This window comes from Lytechinus pictus, chromosome 1 (assembly GCF_037042905.1).
Source record: "Lytechinus pictus isolate F3 Inbred chromosome 1, Lp3.0, whole genome shotgun sequence".
In the NCBI taxonomy this organism is placed as follows: Eukaryota; Metazoa; Echinodermata; class Echinoidea; order Temnopleuroida; family Toxopneustidae; genus Lytechinus; species Lytechinus pictus.
In genome coordinates this window covers 23,312,618-23,334,888 of record NC_087245.1, presented here as the reverse complement: position 1 = coordinate 23,334,888, position 22,271 = coordinate 23,312,618, and the positions used below count along the sequence as shown (strand labels likewise).

Sequence of the window (22,271 nt, the reverse complement as noted above, 5' to 3'; positions counted from 1 at the left end):
ATGAACTTAAGTGTGTAGACTAATAGACACCCTAATCCCATTGCTCATGTTGAATCTCTCTGAGTTTGAATCAGTGCTAATGCTACCCCCCCCCCCTTTCTCTCTCTTTCCCCCATCTCTGCCTTCCCTTGTTTCTCTCTACATCCCACTCTATTGTTATCATTCTCTCCCCTTCTCTCTTTTTCTCTCTCTCCCTCTATCTTGTCATTTTTTCTGCTTTCTTTTTCATACTCTCTCACTCTATCCGTTCTTTCTCTTCTTCTGTATTTATATACACACGCAGGTTTATCAATGTCTGGGCGATGGAAGGAAGGGCGAGAATTCTGCTTCAAGTCTTATCTATAGCTGTGTTCTGTATATCGATCAGCCGATCTCAAATAGAAAATACTTCATCGCCAGGTAAGATATCTATACCAGGGACCCGTTTCATAAAGAGTTGCAACTGTTGTAACTTTGCCATTATGGCAACTACCATGGTAACCTTTATTTTGATTGGCTGCTAAGCCCTGTTGCCATGGTAGCTGCCATAATGGCAAAGATACAACAGTTGTTACTCTTTATGAAACGGGCCCGGCCAGTTTTGTGATTAAATGATTTCGAGAAAATAGACCAAGCGAGGCAAAAATAAGAGAGAAAGAGGGTCACTTTTAACATAATGATATGTATAAAAGACTAATTTTGTTCTACCAGCCTGAATATTAAAAAAATACATCTATAAGACTATAACGATAGGTATATTTCCAAAACGATAGGTATATTTCTACCCAAACAATGATTTTACAAAATTGTAATCTAAGTGAGATTCGGTAGTTCGAGCTTTAACCACCTTTCCCCGATCCTACATCTGTACAAAAGGGACTTACAGTAGATGTCTTAGATTTCTAGCGTTATTTTGCACTAATGAGGGTAAATTTTTTTCTTGTATTCCAAAATGGTCGGTGAAAACAGCTCTAGCTCAGATTGTATGCCTTTGTTGAATAACTTTGTAATTATTATTTTATGTCTTTATATCCAAAGTTATAGGTAATTTTACTTAGTAATTAATTTAAGCGAGTATTTGGGGGAGGGGCTTTAGCCCTCCCCTCTACCATGTCTGCCTCACCTGTAAGGTCTACCCGGGTCAGCGATGAAATCCTAGCCCCAATTTCACCGTAGACGTATGCCCAAGTCTTTTGGATACTTGAAAGATGAATAATCATGTTATCGCTATATGGTTTTTATCTGAAAGCTTTCATGTTCGCCATGTCACGATTACATGTGTTTTATTTAAATCATTTCAAACAGCTCAGTGCCACTTCGAAGGGAAAGATTATCAAGAGGGAGCTAGATACAAATCACAGGTCGATCCTTGTATCAGATGTAGATGTAAGGTATGTTCATGGTTCTAACGAACACGACGAAGTTGTTCTTTTTGATAAAAAGATGCCTGGAAAGTGGTGAAATCGTCAAGAAATTCATTTTGTGATGAATTCTAATTTCAAAGCTTTGTTATACTTTTAAAATCACAAAACTTGTGAATTATGCTTTAAGTATGCAGTATTACAACTTTAATTGTTGAAAATCACCAAAGTAGAACTCCTCCTCCTCCGATCTTGGTAAAATTCATGTTCATTCAATGGTGTCATCTTGGTGCGAATGTTGGTTTTTTTCTTAACGTAGTATCACACCCACTTCCAACCGATGGGTTGTATTTTTACAAGAGAAAACAAAAAAGAGATTAGACTTTAAAAAAAAAATGAAATGTAATTTAGACCCAGGCGGATCCAGAGGGGGGCATTTCTGGCCCGTGCCCCCCCCCCCCACCCTTGAGAGTCGTAGTAAATATTTTTAATGTAAATATGTCCTTTATACACAAGTGAGCCCCCCCCCCCCTGGAGAGTCACGGGAAATATTGTAAATATGGCGCTCATACACAAATGAGGACTTTTTTTGGCTATTGTCAAACTTTGCTTGCGAAAATGTGTCACCCTTTTGGATCCGAAAAGATCTCCCCTAGTTGTAAAAGCGCGCAAGTCAAACCCATTTTACATGACGACGCATAGCTTCTTTGATCTTTCCCGTACAGATAACGACCTTCTTCTGTAAACATTCATGATCTGCATTCAAGCAGGCCCAAGAACAGATCTGCTTGAAATACTTTCCTACGTTGGATATTTTCTTACAGGGTGGTGAATCTTAATGTTCTTTAAACAATAAGAGAGAATGTAAAGCGGTGGAAAGCGCTGAAGTCAAGCCCCTTCCACATCACGAGGCATTATCTTCTCTGATTGTTACCGTACGGATAATGACCATCTTTTAAATTCATGTTCTGCATTCCAGTAGGCTCTGTTGGCAATACTTAAATTGAATACTTTTCTTACAGGATGGAGAATCTGAATGTTCTTTAAAGGCTAGGAGTGCATGTAAACCGGTGACATGTGAGAATCCCATTATCAGCCCAGGAAAATGCTGCCCAAGATGTCCAGGTAAGTCTCTCACTCAACTCAAATCTGTTTTTCCATTTTCCAGAACTTGCTTCCAAAACTACAGAGACTCCGGGTACATTTCATCACTAAAAGCGGCTCTACGGTGTCATGGAAAATAATTATGTATAGGCCTACTCGAAATATTTAATTTTCCAATTAATTTGCCCGCTTTCTGAAATCACATTCTACCATGTCCACACACAGTTAGCGCCCTACTTTTTGTATGTCACTCTTGCTGGATTCGTTTGTTCTCCAAAACACTCTACATTTTGAAATCTTGGCTGAAGGTCATCGGACTATTCTCTCCCTACTATATTAAATTAGCATGACAGGACTTCAGTATTTTCAATTATTATAACTATTCATTTTTACCCGAATGCGATCAAGAGACCGTGATAAAAATGATTAAAGGAAATTTTCAGCGAACTGACGACACACTAAATAAAGACTCTGTGTCGCAGTCTTCACTGATGCTGACTGTCGAAGTAGAAAGTGGCAGTGGGTCTGACAAAATCATTCACACGTTGATATAATGAGAACTCATATTCACCCATGCTCAGGACCAAACTCAAGGCACAAAGCAAATCCAACTCCTCCACCGACACCAGGGGAAGGAGAAGGAATGACCACTGTATCTTCTTCTGGCTCTAGCATCTTGATAATGAGATTACCACCACCACCAATTATACCACCTCCTCCCCCTTCCGGAGTCCTTGGTTTTGATTTTCATAACGACACAGTAAGTAATATAATGCTTTGATTAGTACAAGTACAAGTATAACAATAAGTAACAATTTCGTTGTCTCTGACAACTGTCCATCTTTCTGCCTCCCTCTCTCTCCAGGGTGATTCTATTATTATTATTATTATTATCATTGATTATTATTATTATTATAATTATTATTATTATTGTTGATATTATTATAATTTTTATTATTATTATTGTTATTATCATTATTATTATTAAATAGTTTATCATTTTTACTATTATTGTTATTATTATCATCACCATCATTTCGTGATCCAATTATTACTTTTGCCCCCTCCCCCATTCTCAACACACCACTATTTTTGCAGTTGTATCATTATGTGAAAACTAAAATGAAACCACTTGTTTTTATCACTACTTTAATATGACTTCTATTCGATTAAAGTGCGATTTATCGTGGGTGATTAATCAATAAACCTGTCTTCTGATTTTATAAAACAGTTCATTCCAACAACCATGATGCCTCCAGCCCCACCATCACCACCACCGCCACCTCCACCGACAGATCCAGATACGACGACGACTACCATGCCGACTACCACGGATGATGGCGTGTGTACCATGTCATGCGTGGTATGTAAAAAATATTTCAGTGATTGCTTCAATTCTGATGGTGTTTTGGATAAGTCTATGTTCCTCTTTTCTTAACTGTTGTTTAAGAGGCGTTCGTTAAGCACCATGATTGCATTTACAAAGCACAATGAATGAAACGATAAGAGATAAATACATGGAGACTAATGCCGATGAACTTAAGCAGTGGAGGGACCGGACAAATCTGGGAGAAGGACAGACGAAGAGAAAGAAAAGGGAGGAAGATGGAGAAAGGGAGAATAGAGAGGCTGGGGGCACCATCCCTCATCCAAAAACAGACAGGTAGACATACAGACATGCAGAGAAAGAGTGGGGTAAAAATTTTAAAGTGAGGGATGTTGGCTCACTTGACTGACTTTCGAATATACAGTACAGAATCCAAATTAAATGACTGGATTTGATTATGAATCGAAGGAGTTTTTAGAGATGGAGTGACCACGAAATGCAAATTAATTCATGTACATAGCTTCAAATTTTTAAAGGAAAACAAAATAATACACAGGTGCATTGTTTGGTGTTTACCTTTGATGCCGCCAGTTTCATGGGGAAAAGTAAAAATCGCTTTGTGTAAAAAAGGAAGATAATTGGGAATATTTCTAGTTTTATTTGATTACAAAATTTAAATTTTAAACACATGACGAAATATATCTCAAAGCATTACTATGGCCTGAAACTGGGCAAAATTATGGTATGGTAACCCGATATGGTAATACTTTTATAAATGTATTAGAATTTGACGATTCTTAAGTCAATGTTAGCAATATCCAAACACTTCTACATGACAAAAATGAATAAAAACTAGAATTTTAATTCGTCATGAGGACGAATTAGGTGATCTGTCTCTGATTTCATGATGAGGAAGACAATCAGCATGTTTATTGAGATCAATATGATCATCAGGATGAAAACTGAACTTCTCTTATGAAAAGAACGTGTTGAATACTCTTGAAAAAGAGGGAAATGAAAAAGTTGTGTGATAAAGTGTAGGTCATACACATATTGTACAGGAACATTGTACATTAAAAGGGATTTTGATATCTTTTATTGTCCAATGTTTTATTTTATATACATTGTAATGGTCATAAAGAACCATTTGTGATATGTTAAAAAAAAAAAAAATCTCATGTTCACCCCTGGGCTCGAACCCTGGACCCTAAGCACGCAAGTCTGATGCCTTATCAACTGAGCTACACTATTTCCCATAGACTTTACACATAAGCACTATTTCCCATAGACTTTACACATAAGCAAATTAAGAGGATCTCAAATCCAATTTTGCAAGTGAAATACGGGCATGATCCCGGCATCTGATCGGAAAATGGAGACAACGTTGGCGATAGCTTACAATCTCAGCTACAACATACTCCAAGCTCAGAGAAAACCGACAAAAAGAAATGGAGATATGGCTCACGAAATAGAGGAATGTAAAATCCAGTTTTGAGAAAAAGTCATTTCCCATAGAGATTGCACACAAAATGAGCGAAAATGACATGTCTCTATAACTTGCAATTTTTCAGGATGATTCGTTCCTTTAAATGTAAATAAAGCCATCAAATTAGAAAGAGTATGTCCTCAGCTACAACATATTGAAAACTGAGCAAAAATTGGCCAATATTTATGGAGTTAAGAGTCAAATGTGCATAATTATGATGACGTCATAAGTAGCAAAATGGGAATTTTGTGTTCCGACGCCATTTTGATGACGTCATGATAAAATTTTGGGTCAAATGTGACATGAAATCATATCTCCCATCCATATTCTATTCGAATATGAAAAAGAAATTGGGGGTCAACGGACTTCCTGAAGAGCTATAATGAATTTTGTATAGGCATGTTTTTGCACATATATTGTCTATGGTTAGTGCGCGCGCGCGCACGTGCTGTAAACTTTGATGGAGGCTAATTCCGTTATTACTTGTCGTAGAAGGTTGATCAAGGTATCAAATTGTTCAGAATTATATTGTCGGTGCATTGATATGAAAAAAATGGCGATCCTATGTTGCATAGTGCCGTTACGCGCGAGAACGCGCGCGTAACCGTGTGCGCGCGCAAATTTTTGAAATGCTTAAAATGACCTGATTCATACTCTACTTTGGTCAAAAAGTGATTTTGAGCATTTTAAAATTTTGACGCGCGCGTACGCGCACGTCGTGACCTTTACATGACCTTTGATGACATGGACAGTTGACCCTTGACTTGAAGTTAATGTGATGTATATATGGTTAATTTTTGATAATTGATAATGAAGATATGATTGATAATGGGAATTTGCAAAATGGCGTCTAGATGACGTCACGATGACCTTTTGACCTTGAACTTGTTTCATACAGATGACAGGATAAGTCCCCATATCTGATGATATTTTGAAGATAATTGATGATGTAGATTTTGAGATTTTATGGCAACAAGAAAAGGGCGGGAAAATAAAAAGATATAAATAAAAAAGAAAATTCGTACGAAATTAATAGTTGATCTGTCGATTGACAGATCACCTAATAAAGATTAGTTTGAGGGAATATATTTGTAATGTTATGTGCCATAGTTGCGATCACATGCGGCCGGTAGAGTAACATCAAATCATATTTCAATAGATATTGCAACATTTATTTTGCTTTCCCCCGTAAAAGTTAGCAACGTGTCTGCTCGTCATATCCAAACAGATCGAGGCAGCGAAAATCGATAATCATTTCAAAAGCACATTTCCTATTGTATTTAGCCAGCGAGTCTGTACTTAGGTAGGAATCTTTTGTCTACAATCTGCGAGAAAAATCCAAACATGTCTAACATAGTTCATCCTTGTGACATCAAAGTTACTTTTAAAGGGAATGTGTTGAATGGTTCTCCATTTCTTATAACTCCTTGGTGGCACTCATCTCTTTTGTTGCCTGCCGAAACTGAGGCAATATCCTGATAATATACAAGCTGTTACAAATTACGGAGAACCTCTTTCTTATACCCATGATAGTCTAGTATTTTCGTCTTTTTGCAGGGTTGTGTGATTTTAAATTTCTTTTAAAAACGGCAAATTGCGCCACAGATGAAACGACTTTGGCATAAGCAAGTTGACAAGTGTTTATGATCTTGTCAATCTCTGCCAAGGCTAATTGTATCGAATGAATGAACGGACAACTGAAAATATCATTTGAGGAAGTCATACGAATGGATAATAAACAGTTTTAAGAGCCTTGCACTTAAAAAAATATATACAAACCCGAATTTCCATGATTTCGATGAGTTTTCTTTGCGGAATTTTTTTACAAGTTGTGACTGCTCCCTCCGTTCTCGATTTTTTTTTCATGATCGAAAATGTTTACATCATAGTAGTAACAATGTCACTTTGAGCATCGTAAACGCTAGTTTCGAGTCTTAAAGGCAAACGAATCACTGATGCCTAAAGGCCACCGCACACCTTACGACTGGTCTGCGACCCGATTTCAGAATAAAATGTAATAGAATTTGATGCTAATATTGAGACTTGGAAAATCTTACTGTGTAATGTTCTAAATCATCGTACGAATACCTATGATCAAATTCGTGGCTATGCTATCATCCTTCTTAGAATAAAAGCGAATTTAATATCTAGTCGTAATGACGTCATAGCAGTCGTACGATTGGCTACGATTTGAAACTAATTTGGACTTTACACCAAAATAAGGACTTGCAATCCTTCAAAATTGTTATAATATTATTATTTCAATTAATTTTAACCTTAAAAAGAATGATATGTTCCATTCACATCTTCAGAAAATGAGCAAAATGCGATTTGTTCCAAAATCGGGTCGCAGACCAGTCGTAAGGTGTGCGGTCGCCTTAAGATTGAAATGGATAGGAAGATTAATGGGAAAGAATTAATAACATTGCAAGGATAACTAGATCTTGCGTTTCCTGAGCATACAAAGAAATCATATTAGTTATACTGTCAACTTTGCAATGTGCTATTCTCCCAACTAGCAGTGTGGGTAATCAATGGCATAAAATTTAAAGGGCTGAAATTCCGAAGAGGTACACTGTTTATTTTTCATTATATCTTATTTTTTTACAACTTTCAAGCGAACTAAGCAAGCGATGGAAAATGTGATCTTTCTTCTTAAATATTCAATACCGTCATAGATTTGGCCATACATTTAAGGAAATGAAATGAAAATTACGATTTAGGAACATATAATTCCATTTTGCTTATTTTTCAAGGTAATCAACAGTTAGATGTGTGGGTTAAGGGGGGGGGTGATTTTCACAATAACTCTATGGGATATTTGTAACCACATTTTACATTGAGTTTTTTTTTTTGTATTTTATGTTTTGTGCTACCATTGTTTATGTATAATTATTAACTGGGCGTTGTGGCGTGCGCCTGTAATCCAAGCTATGCGGGGAAGTTACAAATTGATGCAGAGGTTCGAGCCCTGGTCACGTCTTTCGGATGGTGACGTTAAAGGTCGGTCCCAGACGTAAATAATCATATCTGATTGATACACGTCTGACAAAACTCAAAAATACACAATATATTGTCCCCATGGAAGAACAGAGCTGTTATGCTCAACAGCTCAGAAATGGGCTATCCAACCGTGTCATATTATCATTATTATTGTTTTGTAAGCTATTGTGTAAATATTGTGTTTTTTATGATTTCGGAAATAAAACAAACAATTAAGGTATTATTATGTAATCTCGTCTATTTTGATGTTTTTGTTGCATTCCTGTTGACACGTCTTTTATACTCTTTCATTCCAGGGTATGCAGGGAGAACCTGGCCCGCCCGGAAGGAGAGGGAGAAAAGGAGATACAGGCGATATAGGACCAAAGGTAATAGATTTAATTATTGCATCTTTACCTAATTGTTTGATTTGAATGTTTATAATCCTTGTCATGATTTACTTGAATATATGTCTCTCTTCACCTTCTTAACAGGAAATTCAATAAAATTAATCATGATTATTGGAGGTCACTATCAAATTTTCGAAATCCAAAACCAAAAGTGCAATGAATTTGAAGGTGCAATGAAATTGAAGAATGAGATGATAATGTAAATCAAATAATCAGTCTCTTCATACATTGAAGTTACATGGTATTTAATACCTTTGCAACTGCTTTGTCGATTTTGGTGTTTCAATCTTGTTCGGAAAATGAAGCCATGCACGATCTCACATACATCAAAATAATTTGTTTACGTTTTCACTTGATAAAAGAAACTTATAACAGTAACGTATAACATTAAGATTGCTCATTTGTAAAATGAAGTTATAAAGAGGAAAATATGATAGTGGTAGTCCATTTCCATCAACAATTGTTGCTGGTCGACTTCCATGCAAGTCGTGTTTTTCTCTGAACTTACTGAATTAAATGTCAGTGCTTTTCTTCAATTTCAATAAAGGCAGCGGTAATGAACTCGTTTCAAGTAACTCATTTTTTTTTTTGATCAAATGATAGGGTGAACCAGGGGAACGAGGACTAGATGGGACAGACGGCATGCCCGGTGCACAGGGACCACAAGGACCAGAGGTTAGTACTAGTGTCCTTCATTATATACTAATTATTATAAGGTAGAGTACATGCAGCATTAAAAAGTAGTATAACAAGTATGCACTTTATCCTGACTTTTTAAGTAATTTTTTTACTATTTGGGGGCAAGGTGTAAGGTGAATAATTGAAGGAAAATTCCACACCAAGAAAAGAGTTGATTTGAATAAAAAGAGAAAACTTCAACAAGCCTAACGCTGAAAATTGTATAACTAGCACATCAATGATGTGGAGCTCATCCGGCATCTCACAACGAAATTTAACACAATTTTAATTTCAGCCCAGTTGACACTGTAAGTGAATTATATTGGTGACATAAATTGAGGATATAGAATTGAAATTGATGAAGAAATGACATAGAAGCATTTTTTGTGATCTATGAAAAAAAAATTATTCAATAAATTTCATATAAATTAAGCATAAATAATTTTCGAGTCAAAATTTCTAAACTCTGTGTAGAACCTTGGTGAACCTCATGCAGCTCTCAGATGGAACAAAAATAATCAAAATCAATCAACAAATAAATAAGTATTTTTTGTGAGTATTGAAAATATATGAACAACTTCAAACTTCAAAATTCTGTGTTGAAATTTTGTATCACCACCTAGATATCATATAAAGCAAACAAAATTGAAATTGATCAACTAATAAAGGAGAAAAACATTTTATTGTGATTTATTTGTAAATTTTGCATATATTAGCATAAATAATTTTCTAGACAAAATTTCAAATTTTTGTGTACAACTTTGGTGAACCTCATGCAGCTCTACCAGATGGAAAAAAAATCAAAATCGGTCATAAATAAGAGGCATTTTCTGTGATTTATGAATAAATTTTGCATAATTAGCATTTAAAAAATTTCTACTGAAAATTTCAAAACTCTTTGTAGAAGTTTGGTGAACCTCATGAAGTTCTACAAGATGGAAAAAAAAAATCAAAATTGGTCAACAAATAAAGAAGAAGAGGCATTTTCTGTGATTTATGAATAAATTTTGCATAAATTAGCAAATATTTTCTACTGAAAATTTCATGTAGAAGTTTTGAATCCCCACCTAATGCTACCATATAAAGCAAACATAATCGAAATCAGACTTGAAATGACGAAGAAGCATTTTGAAATTCAGTCAATAAATAAAGAAGAGGCATTTTCTGTGATTTATGAATTTCGCATAAATTAGCATAAATAATTTTCTAATCCAAATTTCAAAATTCTGTGTAGAAGTTTGGTGAACCTCATGCAGCTCTACCAGATGGAAAAAAATCCAAATCGGTCAACAAATAAGAGGCATTTTCTGTGATTTATGAATAAATTTTGCATAATTAGCATTTAAAAAATTTCTACTGAAAATTTCAAAACTCTTTGTAGAAGTTTGGTGAACCTCATGAAGTTCTACAAGATGGAAGAAAAAAAATCAAAATTGGTCAACAAATAAAGAAGAAGAGGCATTTTCTGTGATTTATGAATAAATTTTGCATAAATTAGCAAATATTTTCTACTGAAAATTTCATGTAGAAGTTTTGAATCCCCCACCTAATGCTACCATATAAAGCAAACATAATCGAAATCAGACTTGAAATGACGAAGAAGCATTTTGAAATTCAGTCAATAAATAAAGAAGAGGCATTTTCTGTGATTTATGAATTTCGCATAAATTAGCATAAATAATTTTCTAATCCAAATTTCAAAATTCTGTGTAGAAGTTTGGTGAACCTAATGAAGCTCTACCAGATGAAAGAAAAAAAATCCAAATCGGTCAACAAAAGAAGAATTTTATGTGATTTTTTTATAAATATTATGCATAAATTAGCATAAAAATTGTTTTAGTAAAAATTTCAAAATTCTATGTAGAAGTTTGGTGAACCTCAAAGCTTTACTAGATGGAAGCAAAAAATTCAAAATTGGTCAACAAAAAAAGAAGCATTTTTTGTGAATTTTGAAAATTGCGCATAAATAAGCATATTGAATGAGTTTCAAAATTCTGTGTTAAAGTTTTGAATCCCCCACCTAATGCTATGTATGCAAATGAGGGGACTGATGACATCACTCATTCACTATTACCAGTATTTTATTACCAGTATATGAAATATGAAATAATCATATTTTCTCATTGTCATGTAAGAAAAGTTTTAATCCTCCCTGAAAATGTGGAATTACCATTGCTTTTAAATGGCAGTCAGGTTGGTCCTAATTGTCAAATCTGTAAAAATTGAAATATGCTTTAATTCAAACAATAAAAAAAAAGAAATCGTGAGTGAGGGACATCACCTACATGTACTTTATCATTTGCATATCACCGAGTTGTGCATATAATTAACTGTTGTGTGAAAAATAAGCGAAACTTTTAAATAAATATAACTTTCTTATGTTACATCCATATTTTTTCCAACGATTCAAATCAACATTTTCTGGGGTGGACTTGACCTTTAACTACTATGTGGTCAAAAATTGATACACTGGTTTTAATTAAGTGTATATTTGGAATATGAGGGAGAAACAAAAAAGTATTCTCAAAATGCCATCTTTGACACAGTAGCAGAAAGAGTGTGGGAAATTAGAAAAAGAAAAGAAAGGATGAGTACATGAAAGAAGGTAGAAGAAGAAGAGGAGGGAGGGAGGAGAAGGAGTAGAAGAGGGAGGAGGAAATGAGCATTCTGTTTGTTTCAGTATAGTACTACATGGAAGATAAGTGAAGTAGAACAGTAATAAACTATTTTTTCTCTATTTTCCACAGGGTCCAATAGGATTACCAGGTGTGGTCGGAATGCAAGGACCAAGAGGACCAAAAGGAGCAATAGGAAGTCCAGGCAGAAGGGTAAGCAACTACCCCTCTCCCTATCTAACATTTCACCTGTGTCATTGTGTTCAGCCTTTACTTGTTAACCTATCAAATGACACCTTGAGAGACATGGATGATGGGAGAATTAATGTTTTCGATTTATCCTCAGCATTTATTTTGATACTGTCAATCATACAATTATGTTAAACAATCTGAGAGCCCTTTGTGTTGATGTTACAGTTATGGAGTGGTTAAAATAATATCCATCTGAAAGGCTAAAGCTGCCTATATTAATTTTGAAAAGAAATCATGTTGAATTCGTTTCTGGTGTACCACAATGACCACTTGGGTGGTCTTGACGGAATTTAAGATGTCATTTCTTAACTATCACTGTTATGCAGATGATTTATAAGTGTACACTTCACTCTTACCTCCAGACCAATGTCATCGTTATTGTTAAAAACATGCACTTAACAGTTGAAGAACCCAACAAACAAGCCAGTCAAGACCTGGGCTATTTGATTTATTTTCTGCTCCTTACATGTGCATGAAATATCAATGTAATAATCTCATGAATTTTGGTGAGTACTTCAACAATAAAGCTAGCTTTTAAACTCCTTGTACACTGTAATTTAAAACATGCTCTTGCCATTAAGTTTCCTTTTATATGTTTGGTTACACCAGGGACGTACTGGATCCGATGGTGAGCCAGGGCCACAGGGACCGAAGGGAATGATGGGTATTCAGGGACCACAGGGACCTCGGGGTCCGCCAGGAATAGGTGAGAAATGAGAGTCAATTTTAATAATGAGGGTTTCTGTAATCGACTTTACAGCAAAGAAAAATATACATTGTGTATTCTATAAATGATCAACCAAACAATAATGGACATAATAATCTAATACAGATTTTATGTTAGATGTTAGTAATGTAAAAGTTTGACCAAAGAAAACATTATTATGTGACTTTGCTTTTGGAACCTAGGTGGCGTTTTCTGAAAGTTGTCAGCACTGATTAAATTGTCAGCTCTGACTAGTCGTTCAGTGAAATCCATGGTTTTGATTAGTGAGAAGCACCGGTCAGTTTCCCCTGTGTAACACTTTCAAAGAAATTTATAAAATGGTGCCTTTGGCATTTTTTGAAATTTTGACTCTTCTACTTCTACCTCTCAAACTCATCAATCTATTCTGGGACTAAAAAAGCTATGGATATTTTTAATGATGGAGATTATATGTTTTCAAAATATACATTGTACACGTTTGTAAACAACTTGATGTTTTCGTTACATTCTATTGCTTTTCTTTCTATTTAAGGTCAGAATGGCGAACCTGGTACCGTAGGTCCCCGCGGCCCACCAGGAATACAAGGAAGTGTCGGAAAGCGTGGCTTGACTGGACCCCCTGGACCACCCGGTCCAAAAGGAGACCAGGGAGATTTTGTTACTCAGGGGGTAATTATTGCCATTTCAATTTATTGCTTATACCTCAGGCACATTCGCTCTACGGCGGCCGTACGGCGAGTAGAAAACAGCTGTTTTCACATTGTATCAGCTACATATAGGTGGTTTGAACAAAAATGAATAAAACGGCTGTTTTCGACTCTGTATGGCCACTGTAGAGCCAATGTGACTGAGGTATTAGTAATAAAAAATATTACACTGGCTTGATGACTTAATTTGCAAGATTGTAATGACAATGAAAGTTCAGCTAATTCTGGTATAGTAATATGGCTTAAGTGAGATGAGACCATTGTTATGATGGTGAATACCAATATTATAAGGATGATAATAGTGAATATAATGAAAAGTATGGTAATGAAGTCAATGACATTAAGGATGATCATCACTTTTGTCCATTTCAGCGCATCTTGATTGTGCCTGATGAGAACGCAATGAACAGCATCAGCGAAGAAGCGGCCCTCGCCTACCGCCTGGACGACAGGAAGCTCTACTTCCGGGATAACACCAACTGGAACTGTCTGATGGCATCCTCCGATCTTCTGCAGGAAGTAAAGACAATGCGTGGACCTCCAGGCCGTCAGGGGATGCCAGGGCCCCAAGGACCCAGAGGAGAGAAGGGTGAAAAGGGCGACTCTGGCTCTGACACTGATATCTTGATCCCGGGACAGGTTGGTGCTATTGAGCAATAATTGAACAGTCCTGATGTTGTAATCAAACCCTGAGAAGATAGATCATGATAAATTGTGGTCATCACTGAATTTGCCAATCTGCTCAACCCAAGAGATTAACTTCTCATCTGGGGGTTTACCCATACAGGTTTTTAAGACTAACCTTTGGGGCTTCCAGTCCTAACTTTGGTGATAAATCTATAGGTAACTTCTCATCTGGGGTTTTACCCATATAGGTTTTGAAGACTAACCTTTGGGGCTTCCAGTCCTAACTTTGATGATAAATCTATAGGGTGAAGAAGTGGAACTGAATTTCCCTTAATATTGTTGTAGGCCTAACACCAGATACTCACCTTAGCAACAACAACAAAAATCCACACTAAAGTAGACTTTCAATAAGCCAGTTCACGGTTAGCTCATGATCAACTTTTCTCAAATGACCTTTGTGATTTTTCATTAGGAGAAGCACTATCATTTTCAAATGTAGATGTTGCGCAAGCTTTACCGGTAGAGTATTCAAATTCTAAGAACAAAAGGCATTGTATAGACCAGGTGACTAGAATACATCAGGGATAAAGTTTGGAAATCTGTTTTATTGTCTGCCTTTGGCACATTTAACTATTGTTTAGGCTTCTGTCAAATACCAGTGATCAGGGGCGTCGATCCATTTTTCAGATTGGGGGGGCAAAATCATGAATCAACGTTCCAAAGGCACTCGATCGTACAAAACACCCCCCCCCCCCACACACAGGCATATTATATATATGTATATATGACTCTTGAGATACAGACATGTACGGTATCTCACCAACAAATTAATGCGAGCGCAAAGCGCGAGCTGAAATTTTTTAGTATACTGACCTTAAAACAGGAAAAGCGTACCTGTTTAGGACTGTTTGTACAGTATAGTAACTCATGAGGAGGATACATATCTCACTACACAGATAATGCGAGTGCCGAGAGCAAGCTGAAATTTCTTTATATTCTGACCTGAAAGCTTGATATTCTAAGCATTTTTGGTACCAATGATTAAGATTGGTATCTAAACGAACAAATCTCTCTCTAAAAGCTCAAAGAGATGCTAGCGCGAAGCGCGAGCTGAAAATTTTGATATTTCGATCTGAAAAAAATGACAGTTTAATGGACGTTTTTTTTTTATAAAGAACAAAATATATCCAACAAAAGATTATTGCAAATCGAAGCGGGAGTTATTTTGAGGGTTAGAACTGAAAACGGGACATTCTATTCACCTATTTAATCATGAAAAGTATGAGTTTTTGTTACCGAAATGAAAACTTTTGTATTCCAATCTGAAAAGCGGACATTTTGAGCACGATTTGAAATAGAAAACGAGTTGTGTATCTCAATCTCGCTTGCTGAACATTACAATCTTAATTTTATTTTTGCACATCCGGAATTATTGGGGGGGGCAAAACGATGTTTGCCCCCCCAATATTTTCATTGGTGGGGCGATCGCCCCCCCCCCCCCCAGGATCGACGCCTCTGCCAGTGATTATGAAGGCTCTATTTATTACTCTGCAGCTTGGATGTGATAAAATGAATATTTTGAAAGGAATACATGAATAATCATCAAATCACAAATGCCTATGTCAGTGAATTTGAAAGCCATCTTCATGGTTTATCTCAAACGACCGTTTTCTGCTCGTGCGCAGTTTACAACCGTGAACAGGCTTATTGATTTTGAAGTGTATGAAAGGCATTCAGTTAATCATATTGGCCGATTTCACGATTATGTATCTGTTACAGGAGGTTGAATGCGGCAACGGAATCATGGAACCGGGTGAACAATGTGATGACGGGAATGAAGACATCCACGATGGCTGCATTGGTAAGGAACAACCCCTTATACTATATTCTAAACTGAAACCCTTCCCAGATAATACGATGTACATGTTTCATCCACCTTGATATCAAAAGTCAGAGATATGTCTTGCCCACTGGAACCAGACAAGTATCTTTTCATAGGTAATCCTCAAAATTTATCTGACGAAAATAAGAAAAAACATGACGCAACAAAAGCATTTTGCAGGAATCCTGCTATAAAGGTATTATGCAGTTTTTCCTGCAACCCAATTGTCTTGTCTAAGATGAACAGATGTGTGTGGGATTCCTGCCGAAAAGAGGTGGACCTGACTTCGGCAAAGCTGCATTGCTTCAAGAATTACCATGTCCATTATTAGTAATCCCTCTGTTTTCCATTCTAAAAGTTTTTAAGTATATCTGTCCTACCTACCCTTCCCCAATCTCTCTCTCTGCTTCCCACCTCCTCCTCCCATGCTCTCATACTCTCCTCATATCTTTGATTGCTTAGATTGTAGACGATCCTACTGTGGTGATGGCTATCGTCAACGCGGTGTTGAAGCGTGTGATGGAACCGACTTTGATGGAAAAACATGTCAATACTTCTTCCCAAAGTAAGTTTGATTACATTCTTATGGCTATAGGGTTAACATCTTAAACTAATATATACATTTACAATCATTTAGAATCATGATGTACCAATAATTTTTTAACCAAGTCAAGTCTCTTTTGCTTAGAGAACTGATTGGAAGTGTGATAACTGGGTTCAGGCGCGGATCCATTCAAATTAGATACAATAATTTTGAGAGGCCGACTAATTTGCATAAACAGTTTGGCCCCTGAAATTGTATTGTGTCTATAAATCCAGTTGGATCCACGCCTGATTGGTTTGTCAGTGTTAACTGTTCGACACTGAGCATTATTAATTTGCCAATATCAAGGTGACTTTTTCCTATCTCTTTCTTTTTTTTCTCTCTCTGTCTCTTAACCCTAAGAAGACCGGGGGGGGGGGGGGGCTGATTCAGCCTCCCCTTCGCCATATATCTGCCACATGAAAAATTTTGACCACGTCGCTCGACTTTTTTTAAAGACCAAAATTGCGATCCCAAGGTACGCAGTTCCGAAATTACGCAATATTTTGTAAGTGCATACAGACCCAAAATGGCTCAAAAAGGTGACTTTGTGTACAATTTTAATTCAATTAGTGTTTTGAGGCAAAATTCATAAATGTATCCCTATTTTTCCTTTGAATTAAAATGAATTAATTACCATTGAAAAAAAAAAGTTGAATATTAAATAAATACAGAAAACAGTTCTTATGAGAAAATGAATGTGATGTTGAAATGTTCATAAAGTACATTTAATCAGATCCCTATAAAGAGTCTGTGAACTAGCCCAGTCTATTTAGGGTTAACCAATCTCCATGTCTCTTCCTCATTTTTCCTGACTGCATTCATCTCAATTTCCCCAATCTTTCCCTCTGTCAAATGATATCAATCTATCCATCCTAATCTCTTTCTTCACCACATACTCCAGATACGACACGATTGGCTCTCTGCGATGTACAAACAGATGTCAGATTGATACGGGTGGATGCAAGGTAGTGAGAAGAAAGAGAAGAAACTTACAGACGCCGTGATCACATAGACCACCACGATGGACGTTCTTCACATTCTTCATCACTTCATGCCCTCAAATCCACTGAAAAGGAGCCAGTGAAACAAGGCCAAAACTGATGCTGAAAGTACTGCCAAGTTTAATTAACTACCATTATTAAACAACTATTAAATTATCTTTCTGGTTTTACCACCACCTCAGAAATAGAATATTTCAAAAACAAACAGCTCTAGTAAACAATATAAAATTCAAAATGAAACAGACTGAAATCAATGAATTTTATATATACATTCTGTTAATCACATATTGCACTAAAAACTTGAAACATATCTTTGAGAACAGGATGTTACAATTGGACATAAATCAGCATTGTCATATTTAGGAGTCTCTAAAGAGATTGGGCAGATTTCGAATCATGGCTTCTATTAAAGGACAAATGATTTTCTAGGAAAGCAACTGAGGATGGAAATAAGTACAAAACTCAGTCACTTGCTTAAGATTATGTCTTTGTTAAGAAATGTTCATATTGACTCCTATGTGCCTTGCGTTGCCTTTGGCATGGGGATGACTTCCATTTAAGTAGACCTAGCAAAAGATGGAGTCAGGACTGGTGTGATTTAAATTCTGGCAAGAAAGAGATTTTTTTCTTTCATGGGATATGAAAATGAAATATGGCAAATTAGTCAAAAACAAGGATTTGCCATAGTTGAATGCAAATACCCCCCTCCCATTATTATATACATAGATGGAGAAAGAGAAGAATGTAGGTGAGGTAGTTTTTTCAAGAGTGCTTATTCTTTTTGCTGACCAGCATTAATTTGATACACCTGCTTTATATCAAAGAGAATCCAAGGTAGGTAGAACACAATCTGTTTGCAATGAGAAGGAATTTAAGTTCACCCTGATTTGAAGTTTGGTTTACTGGAAGCTTTTCTTGTGGAAATTTATTTAAAAAAAAAGACTTTGTTTATATTTTTGGACATCAGTCAGTTCTCCCATGTCATGTAATATCAATTTTGAGAGGATTGTATTCTTAATTCAGACAAGCATGTATACAAATTTTAACTTTCCTAGATTTACACAATAGGCCATCTATGGAGTTTATATCACATGACGTACATGTAACGTCACAAAATAAAATACTTTTAGAACCTTCATTTATATGAAACCAACTAGGTGAACTACCTCTTTAAACACAGAATAAAATTATTTATATGCATCCTTCCCATTTCAAACAGACCTATTCATTTGTTGTTAGTTAGTACTTGTAGAGCATAGACTTGTTGACCCCAAAATGGGCTAGCAATACCCTTAGTTATCAGTTTACTGAAGTATTTCCTCTTTAATTTATGCAGCTGCATTAAAATGATTTTTACAATACCACGATTCTCCTTTCCATACGAAATTTATTTCCGAATATTTTTAAACAATATTTCTGTAGAAATTAATTTTTTTTGTCTAAAGATAATCTGGAATCAACTGCTGTTCCATGTAATATTTGTATATATATTTCTGGATGTTGATAATCGCTTTTAAAGAGTATTTCAGTATATCGAGTTAAACAACATATCCTAATGCTTGTACCATATTCTGTGAACTGATGCTGGGGTTGTGGCACTTCCGACTTTTACAGTTCACAAGATTAATTACAATTGTGAAAATGTTCTCTTATGCAACCCCCTCCTTTTATATGCCATTAAATGTCTTATTATTCATTAGATAGTGTAAATACTAACTGTACCTAATTATTTAAAAAATTGCATAGCTCATAATTGAACAACAAAAATAGAGAGTAAGATGATGTTACTCTTTGCTCATCTAGGCAGAGTCCTACGAATCATGCCACACTTCCGTCCTGTCCATTTCCTTTAAACAATTGAGTAGGAACAATATGCCCTCCTTAAAGGGATGGTCCAGGCTGGAAATGTCTATATCTCAATAAATAAGAGTAAAAGCAAAATGCTGAAAATTTGATCAAAATCGGATAACAAATAACAAAGTTATAGACTTTTAAAGATTTGCATTATTCCGGTGAAACAGTTCTAGGCATGTTCTTATGAATATTTATTAGGTGGGCTGATGATGTCATATCCCCACTTGTTCTTTATTGTAGGAAATTAGGTTTATTCAAAAAACTAAAACAATTGGATTGACAACTGATAAGTGCATTAGTTATTTATTGCCGCAACTTATTTCATAATAATGGAGACACATCATTTACACATGTATAATTTCATGTAATAAAGGGAAAGTGGAGATGTGTCATCATCAGCCCACCTAATAAATATTATCCGATTTTGATGAAATTTTCAGCATTTTGCTCTGTGAATTTTACTCTATTTATTTAGAAATCTTTTCAGCCCGGATCATCCCTTTAACACTACTGATAGCAAAAATTAAAGGAATTCCTTTTTACAAAGGACTATAACCTTGTTTGTGGATGAGGGGCTGGAGTCGGAAGACTTGATGCAAGAAGAACATGCTCCTAATCTCTGATGCACAGTTGTCTCCATGAGAAACAGATCACCTCCTATCTGTATGGAAAATAATATGATGAAAGATATTAAATCATATTCTCTTGACTCCCTCATAAGAATCTGTATCTCTCTTATTCCAAAAAAAAAATAAAATGGAAATTTCAGTGAACATTTGCATTTTTCAAAGTAAATTGTTACTGATATATGCTTCAATGTTTTAATATTGTAAATGTATGTACTCCAGTTTTGCACTTTTATATACCACACCATTATGAAATTGTACATACTTATGGGTTGTGTATATTACTTGTGACATAGCTTTATACCTCAATATTTATGTGTTATATATATTCACCACTAGAAGTATTGTTTTATTTGTACAGTAATTGGATAAAAATGCAATAAAATTGTGATGTAGATGGATATATATAACTAAATGAATGTATTGTATTTTTTCTTTGTTTGGAAATGAAAACACACACACAATTTCTCTTACTGAAGTATTAAAGAATGGTATCAATAGGTCAATCTTAATGGCAATGACCTGGGAGTTAAATTATTTGGATTTTTTTTTTCGGTTTCGGGGGAGAATTATCACCTTTTCAACTATTTGAATAGTGATATCAGCATAATTCATAATCAGAACACTGAAAATTAATATCACAGTATGTACATTATATAAAAATATATTCATCAGGTCATCCTCTGTGTCATTACACATGATAAGTTAACTTAACACACAGAGGGTATTGCTGCTCTTATGTCCAAGTGTCATGAACTAAATCCATAGACTTTTAAAGTTATGATGAAAATTCCACAAATACCCCCAACATTACCAAAGTTTGCTGACCCTAAATGACCTTTGACCATAATCTAGCACAAGATGTTCAAGGATACTCGATTGCTCTTATGTCCAATTTTCATGAACTAGATCAATAACATTTCAAAGTTATGATGACAATACCTCAAATACCCCCAATATGGCCAAAGTTCATTGACCCTAAGTGACCTTTGACCTTAATCATGTGACGTGAAACTCAGGCAGGATATTCAGTAATACTTGACTAACCTAATGTCTAAGTTTTATGAACTAGGTCCATATACTTTTGAAGTTATGACAACATTTCAAAAACTTAACCTTGGTTAAGATTTCGATATTGATTCCCCAAACATGTTCTAAGTTCATTGACCCTAAATGACCTTTGGCCTTGGTCATGTGACCTGATGTTCAGTAATACTTCATTACCCTTATGTCGTCGGAAAAGCGGCGCCTATAGTCTCGCTCTGCTATGCAGGCGAGACAAAAACCCTTCCACAATAATTTAAAATGGTAAATTTTTAACAGGGGAAAACCTGTCGAAGGAGACAGATAATGTGGCTATATATGTGTAGGTGGGTTGGTGATTCAGCTTTGTAAAGTTACACATGACTATCTGCAAAACTGGAACATGTTCTTAGGTGCTAAGTCAGATACATACATGTAGGGATATACCATAACACAAGAAAGGTACACCAGTCATGCGTTAAGACATTCATAACTTATAGCAGCTTTATGAAACAACCACCTGGAACCTGTCACACAAAGCTTAGCAATCAACGTACATGTAGAAGGATATCTTTACGATTGAATAAATTTGATCACAATGTACTATCGCCATGTAAGTCAGGCGTAATATCAATCGCTAACATTTGTGTTATGGAACCCAGGGCTCCGTAACCTTTGTGTCGGTTAACGATTAATTGCTAAATGAAATAGCCTATCAAGATCATTGTTGCATGCGCATTTTGCTCAGTTGACTGACTAAGAACCAATCAGAAGTTTTTTTTTAAATTAGTGATTAATCGCAAATCTTTGTGTTACGGAGCCCAGGTCGTCTTAATGAAAGGTACCTGTTTCAAAGTGAAATATTCAAGGGTGTGGTGGTCTTTAGATTACTTTATCTAAAGCAGGTTAGGTTTTATGTTTGGTTTAATGTGCAGACTTTCAATTGGAGCAATTGTTGCTGGAGCAAATGTCACATAACCGATGATGATAGGTATGAACAAGAGTGTCGCTAAGGCAAGCACATAATATACCCGCCTGTAACGCAGAAAATGGAGTTATTGGTCA

General features: G+C 35.7%; 2 protein-coding genes across 2 annotated transcripts in view; one reads left to right on the top strand and one right to left on the bottom strand.

Annotated features, from left to right (window-relative positions):
* The first annotated feature begins 288 nt into the window (after positions 1 to 288).
* Positions 289 to 20,598, top strand: LOC129264708 (acetylcholinesterase collagenic tail peptide-like). The gene is made up of 14 exons (XM_054902633.2): positions 289 to 399; positions 1,285 to 1,370; positions 2,363 to 2,465; positions 3,026 to 3,204; positions 3,676 to 3,807; positions 8,557 to 8,628; positions 9,253 to 9,324; positions 12,075 to 12,155; positions 12,804 to 12,900; positions 13,433 to 13,569; positions 13,980 to 14,246; positions 16,014 to 16,095; positions 16,579 to 16,681; positions 17,604 to 20,598. The coding sequence occupies exons 1-14, from the start codon at positions 303 to 305 to the stop codon at positions 17,704 to 17,706; spliced, it is 1,611 nt and encodes a 536-aa protein (XP_054758608.2). The 5' UTR covers positions 289 to 302; the 3' UTR covers positions 17,707 to 20,598.
* Positions 18,637 to 22,271, bottom strand: part of LOC129259561 (AP-4 complex subunit beta-1-like) — a 34,398-nt gene continuing 30,763 nt past the window's right edge. The window contains exon 17 of the mRNA XM_054897842.2: positions 18,637 to 20,218. Coding sequence (XP_054753817.2) covers positions 20,081 to 20,218 — 138 coding nt within the window. The 3' untranslated portion in view covers positions 18,637 to 20,080. The remainder of the gene's footprint in view (positions 20,219 to 22,271) is intronic.